Source organism: Myxocyprinus asiaticus, chromosome 13 (genome assembly GCF_019703515.2).
Source record: "Myxocyprinus asiaticus isolate MX2 ecotype Aquarium Trade chromosome 13, UBuf_Myxa_2, whole genome shotgun sequence".
NCBI lineage: Eukaryota > Metazoa > Chordata > Actinopteri > Cypriniformes > Catostomidae > Myxocyprinus > Myxocyprinus asiaticus.
The window spans coordinates 39,872,835-39,896,237 of NC_059356.1; the positions used below are offsets into that span (position 1 = coordinate 39,872,835).

At 37.9% G+C, this 23,403-nt stretch overlaps 1 protein-coding gene across 7 annotated transcripts in view; it reads left to right on the top strand.

Moving 5' to 3' along the window:
• LOC127450871 (histone deacetylase 5-like) overlaps positions 1-23,403 on the top strand; it is a 144,239-nt gene that overhangs the window by 64,558 nt on the left and 56,278 nt on the right. For all 7 annotated transcript variants that reach the window (XM_051715311.1, XM_051715313.1, XM_051715306.1 and 4 more), the window contains one exon: positions 21,072-21,355. In XM_051715311.1, coding sequence (XP_051571271.1) covers positions 21,072-21,355 — 284 coding nt within the window. The remainder of the gene's footprint in view (positions 1-21,071; positions 21,356-23,403) is intronic.

A 23,403-nucleotide genomic window follows, 5' to 3' on the forward strand; every position in this document is an offset into this window, starting at 1 on the left:
CTCAGTTTTTCACAATTCCTGACATTTAATCATTGAAAACATTCCCTGTCTTAGGCCAGTTAGGATCACTACTTTATTTTAAGAATGTGAAATGTCAGAATAATAGTAGAGAGAATTAATTATTTCAGCTTTTATTCCTTTCATCACATTCCAAGTGGGTCAGAAGTTTACGTACACTTTTTAGTATTTGGTAGCATTGTTTAACTTGGATCAAACATTTGGGTAGCCTTCCACAAGCTTCTCACAATAAGTTGCTGGAATTTTGGCCCATTCCTTCAGACAGAACTGGTGTAACTGAGTCAGGTTTGTAGGCTTCCTTGCTCGCACATGCTTTTTCAGTTCTTCCCAAAGATTTTCTATCGGATTGAGGTCAGGGCTTTGTGATGGCCACTCCAATACCTTGACTTCAGCTGTATTTGTATCTCTGAGAAATTCCAAATGCTAATGCAGCAATGTCAATAGATTTTTTGTTGACAATTGGAATGCAAATATTGCTACATCAGTTGTGTTGAAGGTGGTGCACCGTTTGTAGTGGGTACATGTGCCACTTAAGTTCTATGTCAAAAAAATTGTTTGGGAAACTTTTGTCATGAATTGGCCATTGTGAAAAAAGCCAACATTAAGTGAGTTCAGAACTAATTTTATTTCCATAATGTATTTTTCAAGTGAAATGGTGTATTCAGCTAGAAAAAAAATAAAATAGAGCTGGACTTGATTGCATCCATTGGGAATTGGTTGGATTGTGATAAGTGGCTGTTACATACAGAATTGAGTCAGTTGGTTTAAGGGAAGGGTTTGAAAAGTAAGAGGAACTTGTGACGTCAACAACAACAAAAATATTACAGTTGATAAAAGATTACAAGTACTTTTTTTGTCTGAAAAAGTACATAATGTGCACCAATGAATCATGCACAGTAAGACCAGAAACATGCATTACAAAAGGAAATAAGGTGAATTTTTATTTCATATTGACTTCAAGGCCACTAAATTGCAACCAAAGAGTAATGTAAACTTACCCCTTTGGCTGCAATGAGCATATACTTTTCAGTAGTGGCCAACCGATAGGGGTTTGTAGCCAGAGGGGAACTGGCACCCACAGTGGGCCTGGTTTCTCCTAAGTTATTTTTTTCAGTTAACCAACATCTTATGGAGTTTTGTGTTCCTTGCCACAGTCGCCTTCTGCTTGCTCACTGGGTTTCTAAATACAATTATTATTTAATTACATATTTTAAACACAATTCACAATCGTATTTTATCAGACTACACAATGATGACTAAGACATTATAGATATTACAGTTTCATTTTCTGTTAATGCATGATTTTCTGTAAAGCTGCTTTGAAACGATGTGTTGTGAAAGGCACTATACAAATAAAAATTACTTGACATGACTTTTAATGGCCAATGCCGATATCCAGAGAGTAGAGTGGCCGATACGATGCCAATATATAAAATAATTTAATATAGTAAATAACATAAACATAAAATTGCTAAAAAAAAAAAATTTTAAATAGTAAACTCTTATTTAGCACTATATTTAGTCAAATTCACACAAAACTTTAACTTTGTAAAAAAAGAATCTAAAAAAATAATATTGTATTTTAAATGGTAGGTAGCAGTTTCTTCTGATTTCTGATTAGTTGTCAAATTTTTGTAATTTATTTGCACATTAATAAATTGTTAATATAACAGGAAGAAAGACATAACAGTACACACAATAGCCCAGCAACCATAGATGGCATGTCCACATTAGCAATCGCATTTTCTCAAGCAATACAGAATCAAACCAATTGTACATACAGTACATAGTGAATAAGACATTTACTCATAGCACACGTGAAGCGCTTTTACCTTGAAGATGCACACGCGGACCGTTTAAATGAGACTGTGTTGCACACCGGTCTATTATTGTAGGAAAATGATGGCACGTAACAACAAAACAAACTGTGACTGCTCGTTTACATGTCTCAGTTGCTTCACATGCAAGCAGCCTATTCTCGGCGCCCTCAAGAAACAAATCGGCCAACGGGGAATATTTATCGGCCAATGCCGATAATGAAAAAAGTCAGAATACTCTGCAATATATCGGTCGTCCACTACTTTTCAGTCTTAAACCCTCACAACCACATCTACAAAAATATGGGCAAGCTAAAGTAATAGTAACTAGGGATGTGCGAGACTAGACGACTGCACGGTACAGCTGCTACTAGTCGACACTGAAAACAATAGTCGATTACATGAAAAAAATACACAAGAATCGTTCAAATTACTGTCATTTTAATGTTACGTTTAAAACAGTTTTTAAAATAACACATTAAAATAAAACGTTTGAAAAAAACAATACGTTATTTTTAAAAGTGTATCTGGAGCGGAAACAAAATCGTTTTATTTTACCTCAGATCTCGCATACGTTTTCATCGTGTCAGATCGTGGCGGGCTCAGAAATGACCACTCGAAAGACGAGCAAGATTTTTTTACTTAGAACCAGTTGTCAAACTGGCATATAATAATTCCACTGGAGCCATGTGTAACCATATTCAGCATAGACGCATAGGTGTTAGCATAGGAGAGACTAGCCGAAGCAAGCAAATGCCCATTGCGTCATTCACTTCAATTCGCCGCCGCTGTGATCCTGTCCGCTCTGAAAAAATAACTGAGCTTATCTCAGAGATGACAGCAAGAGACATGCTACCACTCAGTTTTGTTGAGGGAAAAGGCTTCTGAAAATTGATGGACTTCATCGAGCCTGAATACACAATACCAGGGCGGAAAATGATCACGTCAAGGTTGGAGCTGGCACATCAGAACATGCTTGCGAATATGAAAGAGAAAGTTAACCTTTTTTTGTTAACTTTCTTAACAGAATAGTGGTCACCTGTTAATTGTTTTTGACATATGTTGACATATTATGTTGATTAGTACATTATTTGAAGAATTCTGTTAATAATAGGCTATTGATTATTTGTACTTATTGGTCCTGCACTGATCCAGTTGATTTAAATAAATATGCCTATATTGGCTAACGCTGAGTGTATGCTTGTTTTTTTTACGACAGCCTAAATGTTAAATGATCATAACGCAAGGCAAACACACCGCATATTTATGGCCTATTTTTAGTGGCATTAATTATGGGATTTGACTTTTTGATTCACAGATAAATTATTTCAAATGGATCATATATACGCACAAAGTTTTTTGACTGTCTTCTGGGGGTTTCTTACTTTTAGACTAGTCGACTAGTTGGTTACAAAACTCCCGTTTAAACGACAGTCAAATTAGTCGTAGCGCACATCCCTAATAGTAACACTGTCGTTTGCATACCAAGTTTGCTTTCTTCTTGGGAAAAATAGCTCCTCTAAATTTAGCTGTACCGTTCCCACTACGGATAGTCAACCATTTCTTCCCAACGATGTCCCTGTACTATAATCAGCAGCAGGCATGTCATGCCTATTTACAAGCCTATGGTCTCACCTCATGTCTTGAATGGCAACTGGAGCTAGGACACTATGCAAATGCATTAGCCCCGCCCACTCTGTTCCCTTTCAGCACCTACTTTGAGGTCTGTTCTCAAACTACAGTGCATTTGCTATCGTGACAGTTGATTGAAACAAACATTAGTCAGTCGATCAGTGATTCAATTGATGATTCAGTTGATGATTAAAAAAAAATCAGTTGTTTATCTGTTTCTCTTTTCTCTGAGCAGTTATCAATGTAACGTTTGTGTGGATGTTCATTTGACATGATACAAAACTCCCTTATCAACAATAATGGCAGAATGACAATAAAATTATAAGCCACGTTGAACTACAAACTGAATCACATTCAGACATTAAGTGAAAATTTGGTACTACTGTATGTCAGTGTTGCAACATGCTGTCTGTTTGCACCCTACACATGAGCTAATAATATCTAACTGGTCTCATTTTACTATCATCTATTATTGGGCTTGAGTAAAGTATAATCCTATAATGGTGGTCAGGGATATTTCAGGAGGCAAGATGTTATTGGTGACAACAATATGTGTAAATTGGGGAGGGGTGAGGCCTCTTCATAGTGGCAGACTGTTTAGAGTAAATCTGCCCTGAATTGCTTCTTGTTGGTAGGGGTATTTTGTTTGATTATTGTTAGGGTGTTCTAAGTGGTAACTAACTGGCCCAAGTAAAAAATCTTCCCAGTCTCTCTGATTTACAGGATTTTTTCGCACATTTCATCATCCGCCAGGCAAATTCGTAAGTCTGATCACTTAGAAAGTAATACAACACCTCTCCTCAACAACTTGCAGTGTTTGTGCATGTAGCATAAATGTGCAGGATGAGCTGCGTGCCAACTGCGTGCAACTACGTGTGTCCGTCTGCACTCTTTTTCCGTTATATTTCAATGTAAACATGCGCTAATTTGATGCACTAAAGTTCACTGTTGCACCATGTCCAACTGTTTTTCCAGTGTCTCTTGCACATGAGTGCTGCGGGTTTAAGGAGGAAAGAACTTTGTCAACTTTAAAAACGCGTTTCAAGACACTTGCGTTCTGTTGTATTCGTTGCATTGCGTCGCCTTTTTTTTTAGTGCAAGAATGCGTCTGGTCTAAACGTCCCCTATGAATTTCCTCTCCTCAGGCTTCTAGACAATAGTAAATATCCCATGTCTAGACCTGAGTCTTTATTGGTGCATCTGACATGTCTAGATTCTCAACTTTCACACTCTTAATGATAAGCAGGGCAACCTCTCTGGATCACTGTGCTTGTAAGCTTTTGCAGGGTAGGTTTCGTCTAGCATTTGATCTGTCTCTAGACACACATTTTATATTTGTCGCATGCAAGAAAATGGTGACAAGCTCCGTCCACTTTGTTGCATGCTTTGACTATGCTTTATTTTATATTCACCTTGCAAGGTATGAGTTTTTACTTCTTCGTTTACCTTCTCACCTTCATTTACCTACTTGTCTTAATTAAACCGTTGATTGAACGGTTACTTTAAGATGCTTAATTTTGTTTTCCGTGCCTCTTGCCAAATGACCCATGGCTTTAAATTCCTGATATCATTTAATATACGGGTAATGTAGTACAAAAGGAATAACCTTTTATCGGCACATGCCATCTAAGCCCTTCAGGAGCTCTGCAGATTTGTGGCCCCTAATCATAGCAAAGATCTAGTTTTTCTGGCTTTCCCACTTGCCTGTTTCCCAAATTCTTGTATTGTGAACGGGTTTTACGAAGAACCGAAGGCTCTGTTCAGATTTGTGCTGTTGTGGATGAAATTTTGTAGCCGCAGACTACCAACAAGACAGTCCAACTTCTATTAAATTGCCTTCATATTAGTCAAGATCATAGAGGTGACATTTTGCTATGGTCACATAGTCAGTCTGTAGGATTGTCAACCATGTTTAAGAGGTGTGACTTTTCGAATTATCCCTTTAAAACTGTCCCTTTAATATTACTGGTCATAATTAAATTATTATTTCTGAAGATTCTGCTATCACTCCAAAAATACACCCTAAGATGAGTGGAAAACTCAGAAACATTTAAGTTGATGCAATGAAATTACTGTTACATATATCTGAAACTAAAGGTTTACTAACTTAAAAAAACCATATAGTCATCATCTGTTAGTTCTTATCTATTGATGCAGTCTTTTTCTGCTGCAATACACCCTTTGACCCTCTCTGTGTCTTTCTAAAAAGTGGCGTGAGATGAATTCAGCACCACACACTGAAGTTTACCCAGAAAACAACATTCCTCTCATGCAAGCATTTGACGTCAATGCTGCTGCATTTATAGAACCTGTAAACAGTGGCCAGCACTCAGCCTGCTACTTAGCGATGACATTTCATCGTCTGAATGTTTATTCTTTGCGTGCGGCTTCTTCTTCTTCTTAGCTTTTTTTTCTGCTCATGAAAGGTTGTCCCATTTGAACTAGAGCCCTAAGGAATGGCGGTTAGGCATATGCAGCTCACTGTATGATTGCTGGAGGTTTTGCTGTTGAATGGGACACTGTTCTGGACTGACTGGGAAGGAGGGAGGGGGGTGATGGGAAATGGAGTTTGTGGCCCAAATTCAATGCCATGTGTTGCCTGCAAAGAACAACACTGTCAGATGTTGTGAATGGACTTGTAATAATTGGTGGGCTTTGTTTGGGTTTATGCATAACTTTCCACATAAAAGTAAAAAGAGTAAGGGGACGTTCACACATGACACATTCTTGGGTTCAAAAAGGGCTAAATGCAGTGCAACGGATTACAGTATAAAGCAGGTGTCTTGCAAAATGTTTTTAAAAGTTTAACTTCATTTAACTTGACAGATTTCGAAGTGAGATGCTAAAAACGTGACTAGGCTTATCAAAACAGTAAAAGAAAAAAGTTTTTCTAGGACACGCTTACATAAACAATTTAAAGAGTAGCGCAGTAAAATGCAATAATATGTGATGTCTTAACAGATTACACTCAGTCTGAATGTGCGGTCACACTACACTTCTCGCTGAATTCTCTACTATTCAAATGCATCTAAATGCCAGAGACCGGAAACGCAAGCTCATGCGAAGAAATTTTGCATTCTTTTGCAAACGTAAACTCTGCAAATTAGTATGACGAGAAGACTTGTGACCGATAGAAGATCAAAATGTCACTGATTTTCCTGTTGGCTCAATACAAAAAATAGCAACATATTTCAAAGCTGTATGTTTTTATTGTTGCAGGAAAGTGAGTAGATGGTATACTGTATGTTAACCTTTTGAAAATAATATTATTTGTGATTTGTGATTTATTTATTATTAAAACCTGAAGCACTTAAGTGTTGTTGCAGTGTCAGAAATAATTCTGAATGCTCAAAGCCGAGTGAGATTGTGGCTTGAGCCGTAGCCTAGTGGTTAGCATGTTGCACTACAGCACTCAGTTGCACATGTGGACGAGTTCGAAAAAGTTTCGTGTCATATTCCATTGTTTCCTGTCCTTTCTCAACTGTCCTATATTTTATTAAATGGCCAAAATAATAATAAAAAAAAAAATCGAATCTCTGGGTTTTTGTGTTCTCTTCCAAAAATCAAAAATAACACACCATTCAGCATGCTTGATGTGAACCAATCAAAGTGAATTAGCTGACAAATGTTGATAAACCACAGTGACGTTATCCACTTCAATTGACGTCATCATAATCTGCATGTGCTATGGATGAAGAGTCAATATTAACTTAAATCATGTGGTGCACAAGACTTGGCAGTGCACTATCCCTCACCCCCTGTCTTTCCTTTCTTTACAGTTGTCTTTTTTTTTTTTGGGGCTAATACCAATGAACTGCTGGTTTCTTGTTTTCCCAGAGCGAGGGGATCTACCCCTCCTTAAGGCCTGCCAAAACATCGGAGGTTCCTGGGGCCCATAAATCACACTGGTTATTTGCAAACTCTCCCTTACCAGTTTCAAGTTAAACTGCCAAGAAACTCTTCCAAAGGATATAAATATCACTTTCCTGAATTTTGACTGAACTGAGCTAGTACTCTGTACTACAATACTGTAAAAAGACTGGTGTTGTTAGCCGACATTTTTAAAATTTAGTATGGACTTGACACCGAAGTAACAGTACTTTAGACATCCCTAAATCTGACCAACTCCAATTGATACTTTCACTTTCTCTCTCATTCTCATTCTCTCTGTCTCTGTCTCTTTCTCTCTCTCTCTCTCTCTCTCTCTCTCTCTCTCTCTCTCTCTCTCTCTCCCACACACACACACATCTATGTGCCGTTAACAAGGAGAGGACGCAGAACAGATTTGACAGGGCAGCCAACCGCACGTCACTATGTGCTATTTCTGGAAAGCAATATTCATGCTTTTTTTCTCTCTCTCTCTCCCTTTCCATCTCTCCCCTCTTGTTTCTCTGAAGTGTAGCTGGTGTACCGTTGCTAAAGAAAATAACCATGACGTAAGCCGGGCTCTCTGCAAAATAGACTTTAAAACAGGGGGTTGGTAGAACGTGCCTGAAGAGCTCAAATAATAATGGTTCCTTTAGGGAGACTGCGGATGCAGACGCCTGTTTTAGTCAAAAAAGCCGTAAAATCAATATAAAACCACAGTATTTATAAAAATGAAGCACATTGAGGGGGAAAGTAATCACCCTGTCAGTTCTGGAAAACGTCACCCATGCAAAAGTCCTTATTTCTGCCTTGTATAACTTTTTGATTGATGTAACGTTTTCTTAAAGTGATTATTTCCTCATTGCAGTGTGGTGTCCACTGACCGCTTTTTTTTTTTTTTTGAAGGCAAACCACATTGGCCTTGTAATGCAGTTTGTTTTTTAGAATGCAATTTTACATTTTGTTCAGTTTATACTACAAATTTGCCTCACTTCTGCTACAGGTCACTGGGTCTTGTATGTGTATGTGTCACAACTAACTAGTTAATTAGTTATGTTGAATAGTTTATCTAGAGTTTTACTGATGTATATTTTTAGGCCACACCCACATTTATACATTTTCATTTGAAAATGCATCTTTTTCTCTATGTTTCGGCCATCCGTCCACATTGAGACACATTGTTTTTGTCAGTGCTGTGTGTGCGTTGTAGTGTGGACTGCGCAAATGGATATCCACCTTTTTCCTGGGAGTCTTACTGGGGAAACAAATGTGGGTCGGACTTCTGCCGGAAGTCGTTCTATAGCATTCCCTAGCTCTGACTGCAGTCATTTTAGACCCTGTTTACAGCTGGTAAGAAGTCACGTTTCGGATGATCCGATCACAAATGGTCAGCACTAAATATAGTTGTAAACGAGGTGCAAAATGTTTTGTAATTAGCTTTGCTTTTCAAAGTATACTCTTCGGACTCGAGCGAATATGAACGTGTTCGACGCATGTGCAATACAGCTGTTTTGTGATACTCTTTAAGTACAGTCAATGCAAGGCACATGCACAGACGATGCGTCCACCTGTCGAGAAAATCTGGTCCACACGCGGTCTGTCCGAAATTGAAGCCGACAGCCGAAGTATTCTAGTTTGTTTCTGTGCTAAGGGAAACACGTCCCATGGTTCACTGCTGTGCCTGTGTCCAAAAGCTTAGCAACAGAGACCCTCCTGCAGAGCCGAGGCAAGAGCAGGCACATTTATAAATGACTGTCCTTGAGGTCCTACCTCACCGTCCTTAGCTTCTCCCACTCGCTCTTGTCTTCCTCTCTCGCTCTGTCTTGTAGGAATGAACGATGTATTGGTGACTATATCGGTATCTGCCAATATAAAAAAAAAAAAAAAAAAAAAAAAAAAAACTTTTATTTGGCCAGTCAATTTTTGTCCAATTTTAACTCTGTAAACTCTGCATTCTGCAGTCAGATATTTTGGTAAAATGAATGTTAAAAAATGTATTACTGAACATTGTCCAAGGCAACCGATATAGTACAGAGTGCAGTCTCTTTTTTTTAATAAAATTAAAATTATAAATAATAATGAATAAAAAAAATAGTTATTATGATTTAAATAAATGTATTTTATTATTATAAAATAATTTCAATGCAAATCAATATCTCATGACCATTTATTTATTTAATTGGTAATTATCCATGTATTAACTGTCAGAGAGTTGTTATTATTATTAAGTAAACCAGTTCACTGTACATTATCGCTTCTTTTTCAGATCTTATTGGTCAAACTTTCTATATTGGTGCATTCCTACTCTCTTTCTGTGTCTGTTCCTTTTTGTCTCTGTCTCTTTTTGTCTCTGCACAATAGAGCCTTTGGACTAATTGTAAAAATAAAGATCCTGTGGCTGGAATGAAAGCAGGAAATGGTGTCAGCAAATTGTGTCAGCTGTAAATTTCTCTTTCAACTGAGCTTTGAAAACAAAAGGACAACCCTTCAGGAGAGAGGAGAACATTAGGTTGTTGCTGCCATGAGGGACAGAGTCCCTTAGGATATCCCAGCTTGATGTCAATTTATTTCTGTTGACAGGAAAGCAGCCTTTTTTTGCCTCTTGCTGGCATTTGGGTAGTTGATGCATAACATGTCCATGGACTTTTTTTTAAAATCAACATCAAGATTTTAGGGCGAAATTTATTTTTATATAAAAGTGAAAGTATAAATCGTGTGTCCTATAACTGGTCACTATTGTCACCTGTTTAATTACCCTTTTGCTTTCATTAGTTCATTAATTCTCAAGTGTTATGAATGAATTTTTAAAAGTATGAACATATTTAGTTTCAAATAAAATGAGGCCATAATTCAGCTAGATTTATTGTACTATTATGGAGTTATTATCAGTTTAAATGCATCATCAAATTAACATCCATGCTGTCCTCAGTCACATTCTTTTGGGCAAAAATGCGGATCTTATATCACATATTATTGACATGCTGTCAGTATGCTTTTTATGAGTCCTCCAGTCAAAGGTAATCTCTGCAAAAACTCATCACACTGCAGTTTCCACCGATGTCTGCAGTGTTGGTCCAAGAAGGGAGATATAGAGCAACATGAACGAGTTCCAAACACATGAATGATCAAGTGAAGTCATATTTACAAGTGGGAAACCTGGAATTCTAGATTTTACCCGAGTTGTGACATTGGAAGGGGCGTGTCGACATGAAAGATCATGGAAATCAATGACTTTGCAAAATTATTTCAAATTCTATACTTTATTTTACTAATATTAATTTGCTATATGGCAGTGAACTAATGACTCACACTTCATGCATGGTTTAATGCATGGTTAGGTAACATGCATTAACAAATTAAATATGTTGTGTATAAGTGATGCAGGTTTATTCACTTATGTCTATTCACTGGTACAAGTTTGTTGTATTCGTTTAATGTGTGAATGTGTTACATGTCGTAGTATCAAATGCTCGTGTCGGAGGTATAAGCCACTACTGTACATTTAAACTCAGTTTTTCACAATTCCTAGCATTTAATCGTAGAAAATTCCCTGTCTTAGGTCAGTTAGGATCACTACTTTATTTTAAGTGAATGTGAAATGTCAGAATAATAGTGGAGAGAATTATATATTTCAGCTTTTATTTCTTTCATCACATTCCCTGTGGGTCAGAAGTTTACATACACTTTGTTAGTATTTGGTAGCATTGCCTTTAAATTGTTTAACTTGGGTCAAATGTTTTGGGTATCCTTCCACAAGCTTCTCACAATAAGTTGCTGGAATTTTGGTCTATTCCTCCAGACAGAACTGACTGAGTCAGGTTTGTAAGCCTCCTTGCTCGCACACACTTTTTCAGTTCTGCCCACAAATTTTCTGTCGGATTGAGGTCAGGGCTTTGTGATGGCCACTCCAATACCTTGACTTTGTTGTCCTTAAGCCATTTTGCCACATCTTTGGAGGTATGCTTGGGGTCATTGTCCATTTGGAAGACCTATTTGCGACCGAGCTTTAACTTGCTGGTTGATGTCGTGAGATGTTGCTTCAGTATATCCACATAAATTTCCATCCTCGTGATGCCATCTATTTTGTGAAGTGCACCAGTCCCTCCTGCAGCAAAGCACCCCCACAACATGATGCTGCCACCCCCATGCTTCATGGTTGGGATGGTGTTCTCTGGTTTGCAAGCCTCACCCTTTTTCCTCCAAACATAACGATGGTCATTATGGCCAAACAGTTCAGTTTTTGTTTCATTATACCAGAGGACATTTCTCCAAAAAGTAAGATCTTTGTCCCCACGTACACTTGCAAACTGTAGTCTGGCTTTTTTTATAGTGGTTTTGGAGCAGTGACTTCTTCCTTGCTGAGCAGCCTTTCAGGTTATGTTGATATAGGACTCATTTTACTGTGGATATAGATACTTGTCTACCTGTTTCCTCCAGCATCTTCAAGGTCCTTTGCTGTTGTTCTGGGATTCATTTGCCCTTTTTGCACTAAACTACGTTTATCTCTAGAGACAGAATGCATCTTTTTCCTGAGCAATATGATGGCTGTGTGGTCCCTTGGTGTTTATACTTGCGTACTATTGTTTGTACAGATGAACATGGTACCTTCAGGTGTTTGGAAATTGCTCCCAAGGATGAACCAGACTTGTGGAGGTCCACAATTTTTTTCTGAGGTCTTGGCTGATTTCTTTTGATTTTCTCATTATGTCAAGCAAAGAGGCACTGAGTTTGAAAGTAGGCCTTAAAATACATCCACAGGTACACCTCCAATTGACTCCAATCAGAAGCTAATTGGCTAATTGCCTAAAGGCTTGACATCATTTTCTGGAATTTTCCAAGCTGCTTAAAGGCACAGTTAACTTAGTGTATGTAAACATCTTTCCCACTGGAATTTTGATGTCAATTAAAAGTGAAACAATTGTTGGAAAATGTACTCATGTCATTCACAAAGTAGATGTCTTAAACAACTTGCCAAAACTATAGTTTGCTAATATGAAATCTGTGTAGTGGTTAAAAAATGAGTTTTAATGACTTCAACCTAAGTGTATGTAAATTTCTGACTTCAACTGTATTTATAAATCTGAATGTTCCTGGATGCTGATTGGTCTATTAGCTAGCTGAAGGACTTTTATCTAACAAATGCACTACTTATTGCTTATTACTCATTGCTTGGTGATTAGTTACTTGCTTTTCCTTAGTCTGAAGTTCTTGATGTACATTATTGAACACAGCAGAAGTAGTCTGAAGCAGGCAACATTGTTACATTTCTAAACTGCGTGCCCTTGTAATATTGTGAAATTAAAACTCAACTGCGCTTATGCTTATAGTTATGTTGAAAATCATGATGAGCAACTGCTTATAAACAAACTTAAGGGAATAGTTCACCCAATAATGAAACTTCTCTCATCATTTACTCACCCTCGTGCCATCCCAGATGTATATTACGTTCTCTCTTCTGCTGAATACAAATTAAGATTTTTAGAAGAATATCTCAGCTCTGTATGTCCATACAATGAAAGTCAACAGGGTCCGAAACCAGGGTTATTATAGTTTTGGATTTTAATTTAGTTTTTATTTCTATTTTATATTCAATTTATCATTACAATTTAGTTTCGTTAGTTTTCACAGTTTGTTAGTTTAGTTTAGTTTTCATTTTCTCTGTTTCAGTTTAGTTAGTTTTTATTTTAGTTTTAGTATTTTAATGGCTACCTAAGCTGAGCTTTCACTGGTGTAATTTAACAAGTTTAACATCATTACATTTCTCTGGGCATTCTTGTGTTACCTCTATCTAGTGGTAGGTTCATGTTTAATGTGGATTGTAAATCTTTACAATTTTATAATATAGGGTGAATATGGGTAAAGTGACATAGGACATTTAAGCTTTATCCCCATTGTATTCATATGTATTTCCTTAAATGATTATAAATCATTACTAAACTAATCTTTGGGGAGTAAACATCTAAAGGGATAGTTCACCCAAAAATGAAAATTCTCTCATCATTTACTCACCCTCATGCCATTCCAGATGTGTATGACTTTCTTTCTTCTGCTGAACACAAAACAGAGATTTTAAGAAGAATATCTCAGCTCTGTTCTCAACAGGGGCCAGAACTTTGAAGCTCCGAAAAGCACATGAAGACGGCATAAAAGTAATCCAGACTTCGGTGGTTTAATCCATGTCTTCAGAAGTGATATGATAGGTTTGGGTGAGAAACAGATCAATATTTAAGTCCTTTTTTTACAGTAAATCTTGACATCAGCAGTCTCCTTGGCAATCATGATTTCAAGCTCGATTATATTTCCCAGCACCATCTAGCGCTCTGCTAAGTGTAATCGAGCTTGAAATCATGATCATTCCTATAGACTGCAATTGCAAGATGTACAGTGAAAAAGGAGTTACATTTTGGTCTGTTCTCACCCAAAACAGATTAGATCTCTTCAGAAGACATGGATTAAACTACTTATGAGTTACTTTTATGCTGCCTTTATGTGTTTTTTGGATCATTAAAGTTTTGGACCCTGTTGACTTGTATTGTATGGACCTACAGAGCTGAAATATTCTTCTAAAAAAATTTGTTTGTGTTCAGCAGGAGAAAGAAAGTCATACACACCTGGGATGGCATGAGGGTGAATAAGAGATGAGAACTATCTCTTTATCTTTTTGAGACTTTTAACTGATGATTTTACTTTAGCAATAGTCAAGAAAATAACAGAAATTTGAGGTAAATCTTGTTAAGGTTATAAAAAAGTAAAAGTTTACTTAATGTTATTGATGTGAAAGTGTATAAGAAATATAAAAATTAATTCCAAATACTTTGTCGATATTTTCTAGAGAATCATTTTTCCTCTGTCCCACTTTACCAGTACTGCTTAAAAAAATATGGGATTTGGTCAAAAGAGGGTCTTCAAAGGTTCTACTTCTCAGTATCGAATATTTCTTCATTTTTGCTTTTGACCGAGGGAGAATACATCCTATGCTTTCTTCAAAGGTAATAATGTTAGGTTATGTGGCGTTTGGATCATAATTCAAAGTGTCAAGAAAAGTAAAATTTCCAAAAGTGTCCCACTTTGCAATATTCACCCTAGTATATAAAAAACTAAAACTAAAATGAATATTTTAGTTAGTTTAGGAGTTATTAAAAAGTGTTTTAGTGTAGTTTTAGTTTTTTCCAATAATTTCAGTTATTATTTTTATTTTAGTTAATGAAAATGTTTTTAGTTTGTTTTCATTTTAGTTTTCGTTAACTATAACAACACTGTCCGAAACTTTGTAGCTCAAAAAAGCACATAAAGGCGGCATGAAAGTAGTTCATACAAATCCAGTGGTTAAATCTGTGTCTACAGAAGCAATGCGATGTGTTTGGGTGAGAAACAGATCAAAACTTAAGACCTTTTTTACTATAAATTGTACTCCCTGCCCAGTAGGTGGCAATATGCATGAAGAATTTGAGTCACCAAAAACAAAAGAAGAAGAATGTGAAAGTGGAGATTTATAGTAAAAAAGGACTTACATTTTGATCTATTTATAACCCACACCTATTATATTGCTTCTGAAGGCATGGATTTAAACTTCCATTATGCGCTTTTTGGAGCTTCAAAGTTCTTGTCACCATTCACTTGCATTGTATGGACCTGCAGAGCTGAAATATTCTTCTAGAAATCTTTGTTTGTGTTCAGCAGAAGAAGGAAAGTCATACACATCTGGGATGGCATGAGGGGAGTAAATGATGAGAGAATTTTCATTTTTGGGTGAACTATTCCTTTAAGTTAACTGCTGCATAAGGGGATCAAGTGTAGATACACACACACACACACACACACACACAAGCACCACGCTCTAAAACCAGTGGTATGGAGTCATTGGAAGTTATTTCTATTTATTCCTGCAGGCGATAAGGGTAATCCACAGAGTACAATATAATCTGATGAGAGGAAAATCTGGCTACTCAAGCATTCTCTGGCCTTCAAATAACATTACCTACTTTTACTCTGTCTGTCTTTCATACATCTGTCCAGGGCCGTAACCACAATATACTCTGAGGGGGACAAGTTCCCCCCCAATAATCAGATATGGCCAGATTGTCCTGTGACTTGTGACTTCTGTTGTGCTTTTAGGTTTTGGCAAGGACAGTGTCATATATTCTTAATGCAAATATTATTAGGTAATAATTTAAAATAAATTTAAGATTTTCTAAATAATTTTTTTATGTCTTTAATTCATTCTGAATTTTGTACAGCATCTCCTAAGAGTCTACTTTTAAAAGAGATCATTTTATTTTGAGTATGTCCTGTCAGGTTTGTGCTCAAAAAATGAGCCCCCAGTTAAAGGAGTAGTTCACCTAAAAATGGAAAATGTACTTTTACTCACTCATTTATTCACCCTTATGTTTTTCAGAACCCATATGCTGTTACTTTTTCTTGGAACAAAAATAAATATTTTAATCAGCTCTATTCCATAGAATAACAGTTTATAATGAGCAGGAGCTGTCGAGCTTCAAAAAGGACAAATACTATAAAGCACTATTAAAGGTTCAGTATAAAGACATCATAACAGTAGTCCATATGACTCGTGCACTATATTCCAAGCTTTCTGGGGCCACAAAACAGCTATGTGTTGTATAGACTACTTTTATGGTATTTATATAATGATTTTTTTTTTTTTTTTCGTCTTTGGACCTTGACAGCAGTGGTCAATATGAACTGTTTTTGTATGGAAAAGAGCAGCGTTAGGATTCTTAAAGGATATATTGTGTTAAGATTCTATGGGAGAAAAAACAATGAGGGACAACTTGAGGACAGTAAATAATTTTGTGTTTTTTGTTTTTGCTAGCCAGCAAGAGTTTTTGTTTTTTGTTTTTGCAAGAGTCATGTCATTTTACAGATACATCAATGATGAAAATAAATTCAAATTATATTCATCTTTTCTTTGAGACAGCACAAAAAAGAAAGAAAAGATGACTGAAACAGGCAAATTGCTAGCGATGCAGACACAGTGTTTGTCTTGTACTGTGTGAACTTTAAAAATACATGTATCTTTTAAAACCAAAAATTATACAATTTTGGGCCTTTATCACATTTCAAGCCTTTATTCAGAAACGTATTGCATTCAGCACCATTACTATATTAAAGGACCAAAGAGGACCATTATATTTGTGACCTCAACACCCGTGACCCCCCCACCCCCAAAATGGTTTGGTCACCCCCAATGTTCAAGACATGGTTACGGCCTTGCATCTATCCATCCAGTCTCTCTCACCCAGCCTCACCCAAGGCTTATGAAACACTTTCTTTTATTTTTAATGAGGAGGTACCTCTCCCTATCTAGCTTCTATTTTCATCATGTCAGGTTACAATGCTCTTACCATGTAGTGCCTCTGCAGAGATGCAATGATTATTTATATTAACTTTTCTTTCACTTTCGTTGAGATATAAATTGTCTTTGTTTAAAGGTGAAGTGTGCAATTTCTACGCAACTAGCATCACCAAAAGGAATTGAGAAAATAATATCACAGTATAACATGTTTGCATGCTTGATTCTGTTTATATCAATCTGCAAGTGAATGTAGTGTGTGTGTGGGCACTAGAGGAATCAGTCGAGTCGCTTCACTTTGGTCAGAGCTCTCTGAGGGAAATTGCCTGGAAACCCCCTCAGTCTGCCCAACCTCCTCACTAAGGGACTTCCTCGAAGACTCCAGTCCGCAAACACCTCCCTTTTCCTTTCTGTTCCTTCATGTGTTTTTCATATCCACCATTCAATCTAAAAAAAAAGCTTCCTGATGAAAAACTACCAGTTTGGGGGAGGTATTGGACAAGAAGTTTGAAAAAGGAAAGATTTTAGCTGTAACGGAATTGCTGTTGTCTTTTATTGGACAGGAAGGCTCTCTTTTATAGTCCTTATGGTTGTTAATTAACACCTCAAAGGAGTTTTCCGTTGGAATGTGGGCGTCTGACACACACAATAGATGTGTTTGGACTGATTACTGATCGGTGGAGCTGCTCTGTTAGCATGAACAAACATGCTAACAAAACATTAAATGCTATTACCAAGTTTAAATAAGAAAAGAGCTTAATTTAATTTCATTATAGAGAGGCTTGCAAAGATTTGCAGAGTTTGAGGGAAGGTACACACACACACACACACACATACATACATACTGTACATATAGTCATACGATCATGCAGGATGTTTAGAATACATTTATTTATTTTTTTGTTAGCATAGCTTGCTAACCTGTAATGTTGATATTCAGCTGACATTTTAAACTTTTAGGTCAAATTCCTACTGCCATTTTTGTATTTGCACTGCGGGAATGGGACAATTCTCATAGGGTCATTCCAAATGAAAGTGAGCAACAGAATACCTTCACGAAAGACCCTTCCTCAAGGATGTTAGTGAAGTAAACAGATGATGATCACTTTAAAGAAGTAATTTTCTGCGGTTCTGTGTGGTGAGTCCTCATGATTCATTTTGAAACTTGACGTAATTTATGTAATATCTTACCTGGGATTTTTAGGCCCTCAATTGCCACCATACACCCAAGGAATACCAGCTGAAAATATTCCTTACATATTTTATGTATGGTTGTTTTGACCAAATTACACACAGATAGACATTACACAAGTTGAAATAATATTCAGTTAGGCAATATTTGATGCAAAGTTTTATTTGCCACAACAATCTTAACAGTTATAAACATGAATTTAGCTGATACATAATCAAGGTAACTTTCAGATGCATAATAAAGTAGCATTGATGTATGGCTTTGTGTAAGGTGCACAAATTGGACACATGTGAGACAAGAATTAATATCCTTCATAGTGAGTAGGAATCATAAATGATGCTCACTTTAAATTGATTTTACCCAAAGTGCTGTCAATTGTCCACAGAGTGCTTCATTAACTAAAACAGAAGTTTCAGGCCACTTGAGGACTAATTTGCTTGCTTTACATTGGAAGCTTCCTGTTCTTCTTCTAGCTACAAGGCATCTGGTTAAAACTAAGCTAAGCTCATCTGGGCAGTAACAAGAGCAGTAGCCCTGATGACCTCGGTTGGCCAAGCTCTGACGTCAAAGGCTTGACACAATCAATCGGCCCGAGGGCGTGAGGAACGCTATATATAGCCGCTGACTGATAAAGGAATAGTAATTTGATTTGCATGTAAGCCGAACACTTCCGCCAGGCATCCAGCAAAGAAACCGGATCATTGGCATGTTGGTAAACTTTAGCCGACTCGAGGTGGGGTGGGGGGGTGTTGAGGGAGCCAGGCAACAGCAGAGGCTGAGTGACATTTGAACTAATATGTTTCTAAAGCGGTGATGGTCCCCTGCGTTGTGGTCTCCTACCAAACACTTGTAGATTCAAGGACAGTACGACGACTCTTCTGCATGTTTAAAGAGACAAAGTATAGCTTCATGCAATCATACTTTAACTAAGCAGTGTGCCAGTTTTCAGTATTAAACACATAGCTGTCTTTAGATTAGAGCAATGCATGGATTTAGAGCAACTGAGTGATAATTGGAAAAATTATTTTTAAAGTCCACAAAAGATTAATCATTCTCTGCTTGTCCAGGGCTGCATCTCAATTTACCTACTACCTGTCCTAAACACTAAGCATGATTATGATTGGTGTGTTTCAAATCAAAGTACATTGTAAATGGTTTGTGTGCCCAGATGGTATTCTGTTTCCTGTGAATTTGCAAAATATTCACCTGTGCATGCTTTCACACACTCTGGTGCCAAAGGGAGTTGTTTAAAAATGTCAACGAATATTTTGGCAAAGCTGCTACAACCATTCTTAAATGTACCAACCTGGTGACCATGATTTTGCCAAGTGGCACATGTCCCTGGATCAACATCTTTGTTGGTCCTGAAGTAACATTTCGGTCAACCAGTTTTGATTTTAGTGTTAAATTTAGGGTAAATGATAGGGTTAGACTTAGAGAAGGGTTAGGGTCTTATAGACCATGCCTATTGCCTATCAACCTATCATTTCCCTCTAATTTTAAATGGTGGTGGCGTAGTGGGCTTAAGCACATAACTGGTAACCAGAAGGTTGCTGGTTTGATCCCCACAGCCACCACCATTGTGTCCTTGAGCAAGACACTTAACTCCAGGTTGCTCCGGGGGGATTGTCCCTGTGATAAGTGCACTGTAAGTCGCTTTGGATAAAAGCGTCTGCCAAATGCATAAATGTAAATGTTAGGGTTAGGGGCGTTAGGACTATGTTTCATTGACCATAGTGTTACAAAAAATGCTGATCCAGGAACATGTCCTACTTGAAAAAATCACATTGACTGTACAGACCTATAAGTTAAGTAAAAATGAATTTTAAGGAGGCGTAATTAATTTCTGTAGGTTCTAATTCATGCATGCAAATGTAAATAGTATCTCCCAATAAAAGTATGTACTTTCCCATTACCAGTAAAGTACATAATTTTAGTACATAGTACAGTTTGCGAATTGAGATGCAGCCCATGACCATCTTCCCATAATCAATATCTAAACAAAACAGTTGCAAGAGTGTTTGTTTTAAGGGATCTTTTTTGGCACATCAGTTGTGCCAGTGGCTTTCACTGAGAAGCTTTGGGAAGCTCAATTCTCTGGCCAGTGGTAGCACTGGAAATCTGGGAGATAGGGAGACAAGTTGAAAGAGAGAGGTTGGACTGCATGCTAGGGCTGTGACAATCCCCAAGCTTCCAGGAATCAACTTGGCTTCCCCTAGGTTACAAAACTGCATGCTTTTACCAATAGCTGTCGTAGTGTTGAGTAGATCTTGGCTGATGTGTGGTACTTATTCCTCATGACCTATAATGAGGCTCTTGGAAGAAATTGTCCTTTTGCGCTAGTCTTGCGCAGTTTTAGCATTTTTCTTTTCTGACCTTGGTGGATCGAGCTGGTCAAAGTTTAGTTGGATGAATACCCTGTTAGCTTGTGATACAAAAGACACTGGTGTCCCCAAGCCAGTTGACATTTTAACCCTTAGACTTGGTTACGGTATCATGGGCACACACAGACTAACATCAGTTTAACATTTACGGGCACATTATACATGTACTGTGAAGACACTCATGGCTTATGCTTTTGTAATTGTAGTTTATGTCAACATGCTTGCTATTTGAGAGGAACATAGTGGTTTAGGAGTTGAGCTGGACAGCACAAAGAGAACCGGTTTGAACCCAGGTAGAGGTGACACATTAAAAAAAAAGGAGCAAAACAATGGAGAGTTACTGAAACCTATGACCATTGTGTACTTGAACTAGGCACTTGATCCGAAGTTGCTTTAAGAAGAATGCCACTGCAATTGGTGTACTAGATGTCGCTTTGGGTAGGTATCTGTCAAATGTCAATTAAACAAGTAGCATGTCATTACATTTTGTATAGGCTTTTTTGGGGAGGGAAATTCCAAGCAAAGTTCAGAATAGGGATCTATAGTATATGACGTCATTGTTGTGTTAAAGCATGATAACATTGTGGCTTCAACCAACATATTCTTCAACATCTGCTTCAACCAATGGCATGAGTTTGAGGCAGGGCTGTATGTTTTCCCCAAAAATGGAAGATAGGGGAGGGAAACAAGGGATGATAAGAGTTTTTTGGAATGTTGTTGGGGAAACAACCATTATTTTTGCAGTTTGTTTTGCTAGTGCAGAAATCACATGCTTCACCATGAAGGTATAACAGGTTCCAAAAGTAGTTAGGTGTTTTGCTTAAGTAGAACATTTAACTCTCTCTTTTCAGCCGTGGATGTGAAGACCTTGCTACCGTCTGGGATGCAGAGCCCAGTAGGAGGTGGAGGAGATCAGTGCGGGGGTACCGGAGGGCCGGTGGACCTGCGTACAGACCCACGTCTGAGCACACTGAGCACGGTGGATCCGTCGCTGAGGGAAAAACAGCTTCAGCATGAACTGCTCTTACTCAAACAACAACAAGAGCTCCAGAAACAGCTGCTGTTTGCTGAGTTCCAGAAACAGCACGAGGTTTTGACCCGACAACATGAAGTGCAGCTACAGGAACATCTTAAGGTATGGCCCTTGTATGACTGGATGTGTTTTGTGTAGGGATTTGCAAAACTTAGAATTTTCAAAATTGGACTAGTCAGGGGCCTGGGTAGCTCAGTGGTAAAATACGCTGGCTACCACCCCTGGAGTTCACTAGTTCGAATCCCAGGGCGTGCTGAGTGACTCCAGCCAGGTCTCCTAAGCAACCAAATTGGCCCGGTTGCAAGGGAGGGTAGAGTCACATGGGGTAAACTCATCATTGTCGCTATAATGTGGTTCGTTCTCGGTGAGGCGCGTGGTAAGTTGGGCGTGGTTGCCGCGGTGGAAGGCGTGAAGCCTCCACACGCGCTATGTGTCCGTGGCAACGCGTTCAACAAGCCACGTTATAAGATGCGCGGGTTGTCGGTCTCAGACGTGGAGGCAACTGGGATTCGTCCTCCACCACCCGGACTGAGGCGACTCACTATGCGACCACGAGGACTTAAAAAAAAAGCGAATTGGGCATTCCAAATTGGGAGAAAAAAGGGGACTAGTCAGCAGGTTGCCTCAATGACAAGCTTTTTAAAATTAGCCTGGCTTTGGGTGCAACTGAGCCCAATCAGACACATTTTTAGGTGGTGTTACATAAGACAAGGTTTGTGCAAGGTGCTTGAAGTACTTGAATTTTCAAATTTAAGTCCTGGAAAACCATTGAAAATAGTCATTTTTACCAAGAGGTGTTTAAGAAGTTCTTGAATTATAGAAAATCGTAAAATACTTTGCTTAAATCATTTAATAAATTAAATGTATTTATTTATTTTCTGAAAAACACAACAACAGACCACTAGACCACTGCTAAAGCAGGCAGTGCATAGACGGCGCTGTCACGTGGCATTTGTTATTTTTGGCAGTGCTGTTCAGAATTAGCCAATCACAATCAAGTGTTTCTGGCGGATTTTAAAAATATATTTTATAGATACTGCTGTTGCAGATTTAACAAGTATGAATCCTTGCAACTATCAGTTTTAATTAAATATTACTCTCCAGAGTGAAAAAATTAGATGAGATGTATAACGTTCTGAGATTTGAATGCAGATCAATGGAGGATTCAGTTTTTTGAGCCGTCTAGTGCCCCCTTGTGTAAAGAAAGCTTTGTGTCTCACAAAATAGGTTATTTCTGACAACATTTGGGTCAATATCAAAATATGTTGATAAACATGTCCCTTGACATTTTTAGTCATGAAAAAGCTTTCAAATAGCAAAAAAATAAATAAATAAAAGGTATCATTCTATAACCTAACCTTTAATGAAATGAAATGGCTTGACTCTGCTTTTGCAAATTTATTAGAAAATATATTTGAAATTGTCAGTTGCCTGACAAAAATCCTTGTGCCCTTCATCTGGTACACCACTGCCGAACAAGTATGCAAAAAAGCAAAACAAAATTATTATTAATAATTTAAATAATTTAAAATGAATGTTTGTCCCTTGATTTCATGGCATTGGTGTTATCAATGGTAAACCATTTGTATTTATATTTAATCCCCTTTTCTCCCTATTTGGAATGCCCAATTCCCACTACTTAGTAGGTCCTCGTGGTGGCGCGGTTACTCACCTCAATCCGGGTGGCGGAGGACAAGTCTCAGTTGCCTCCGCTTCTGAGACAGTCAATCCGCACATCTTATCATGTGGCTCACTGTGCATGACACAGCAGAGACTCACAGCATGTGGAGGCTCATGCTACTCTCCGCAATCTACACACAACTTACCACATGCCCCATTAAGAGCAAGAACCCCTAATCGCGACCATGAGGAGGTTACCCCACGTGACTCTACCTTCCCTAACAACCGGGCCAATTTGGTTGCTTAGGAGACCTGGCTGGAGTCACTCAGCACGCCCTGGATTCGAACTCACGACTCCAGGGGTGATAGTCAGCGTCAATACTCACTGAGCTACCCAGGCCCCCAGTAAAACCTTTTTTTTTAATGTTTTAAGAAAATAATTTTTCAAAGTTTAGAGGCTGCTTAAATATGCATATAGTGATTTTTCCCAGCATGTTAAAAAATTATTCATTCACATTTTATCTAATAAT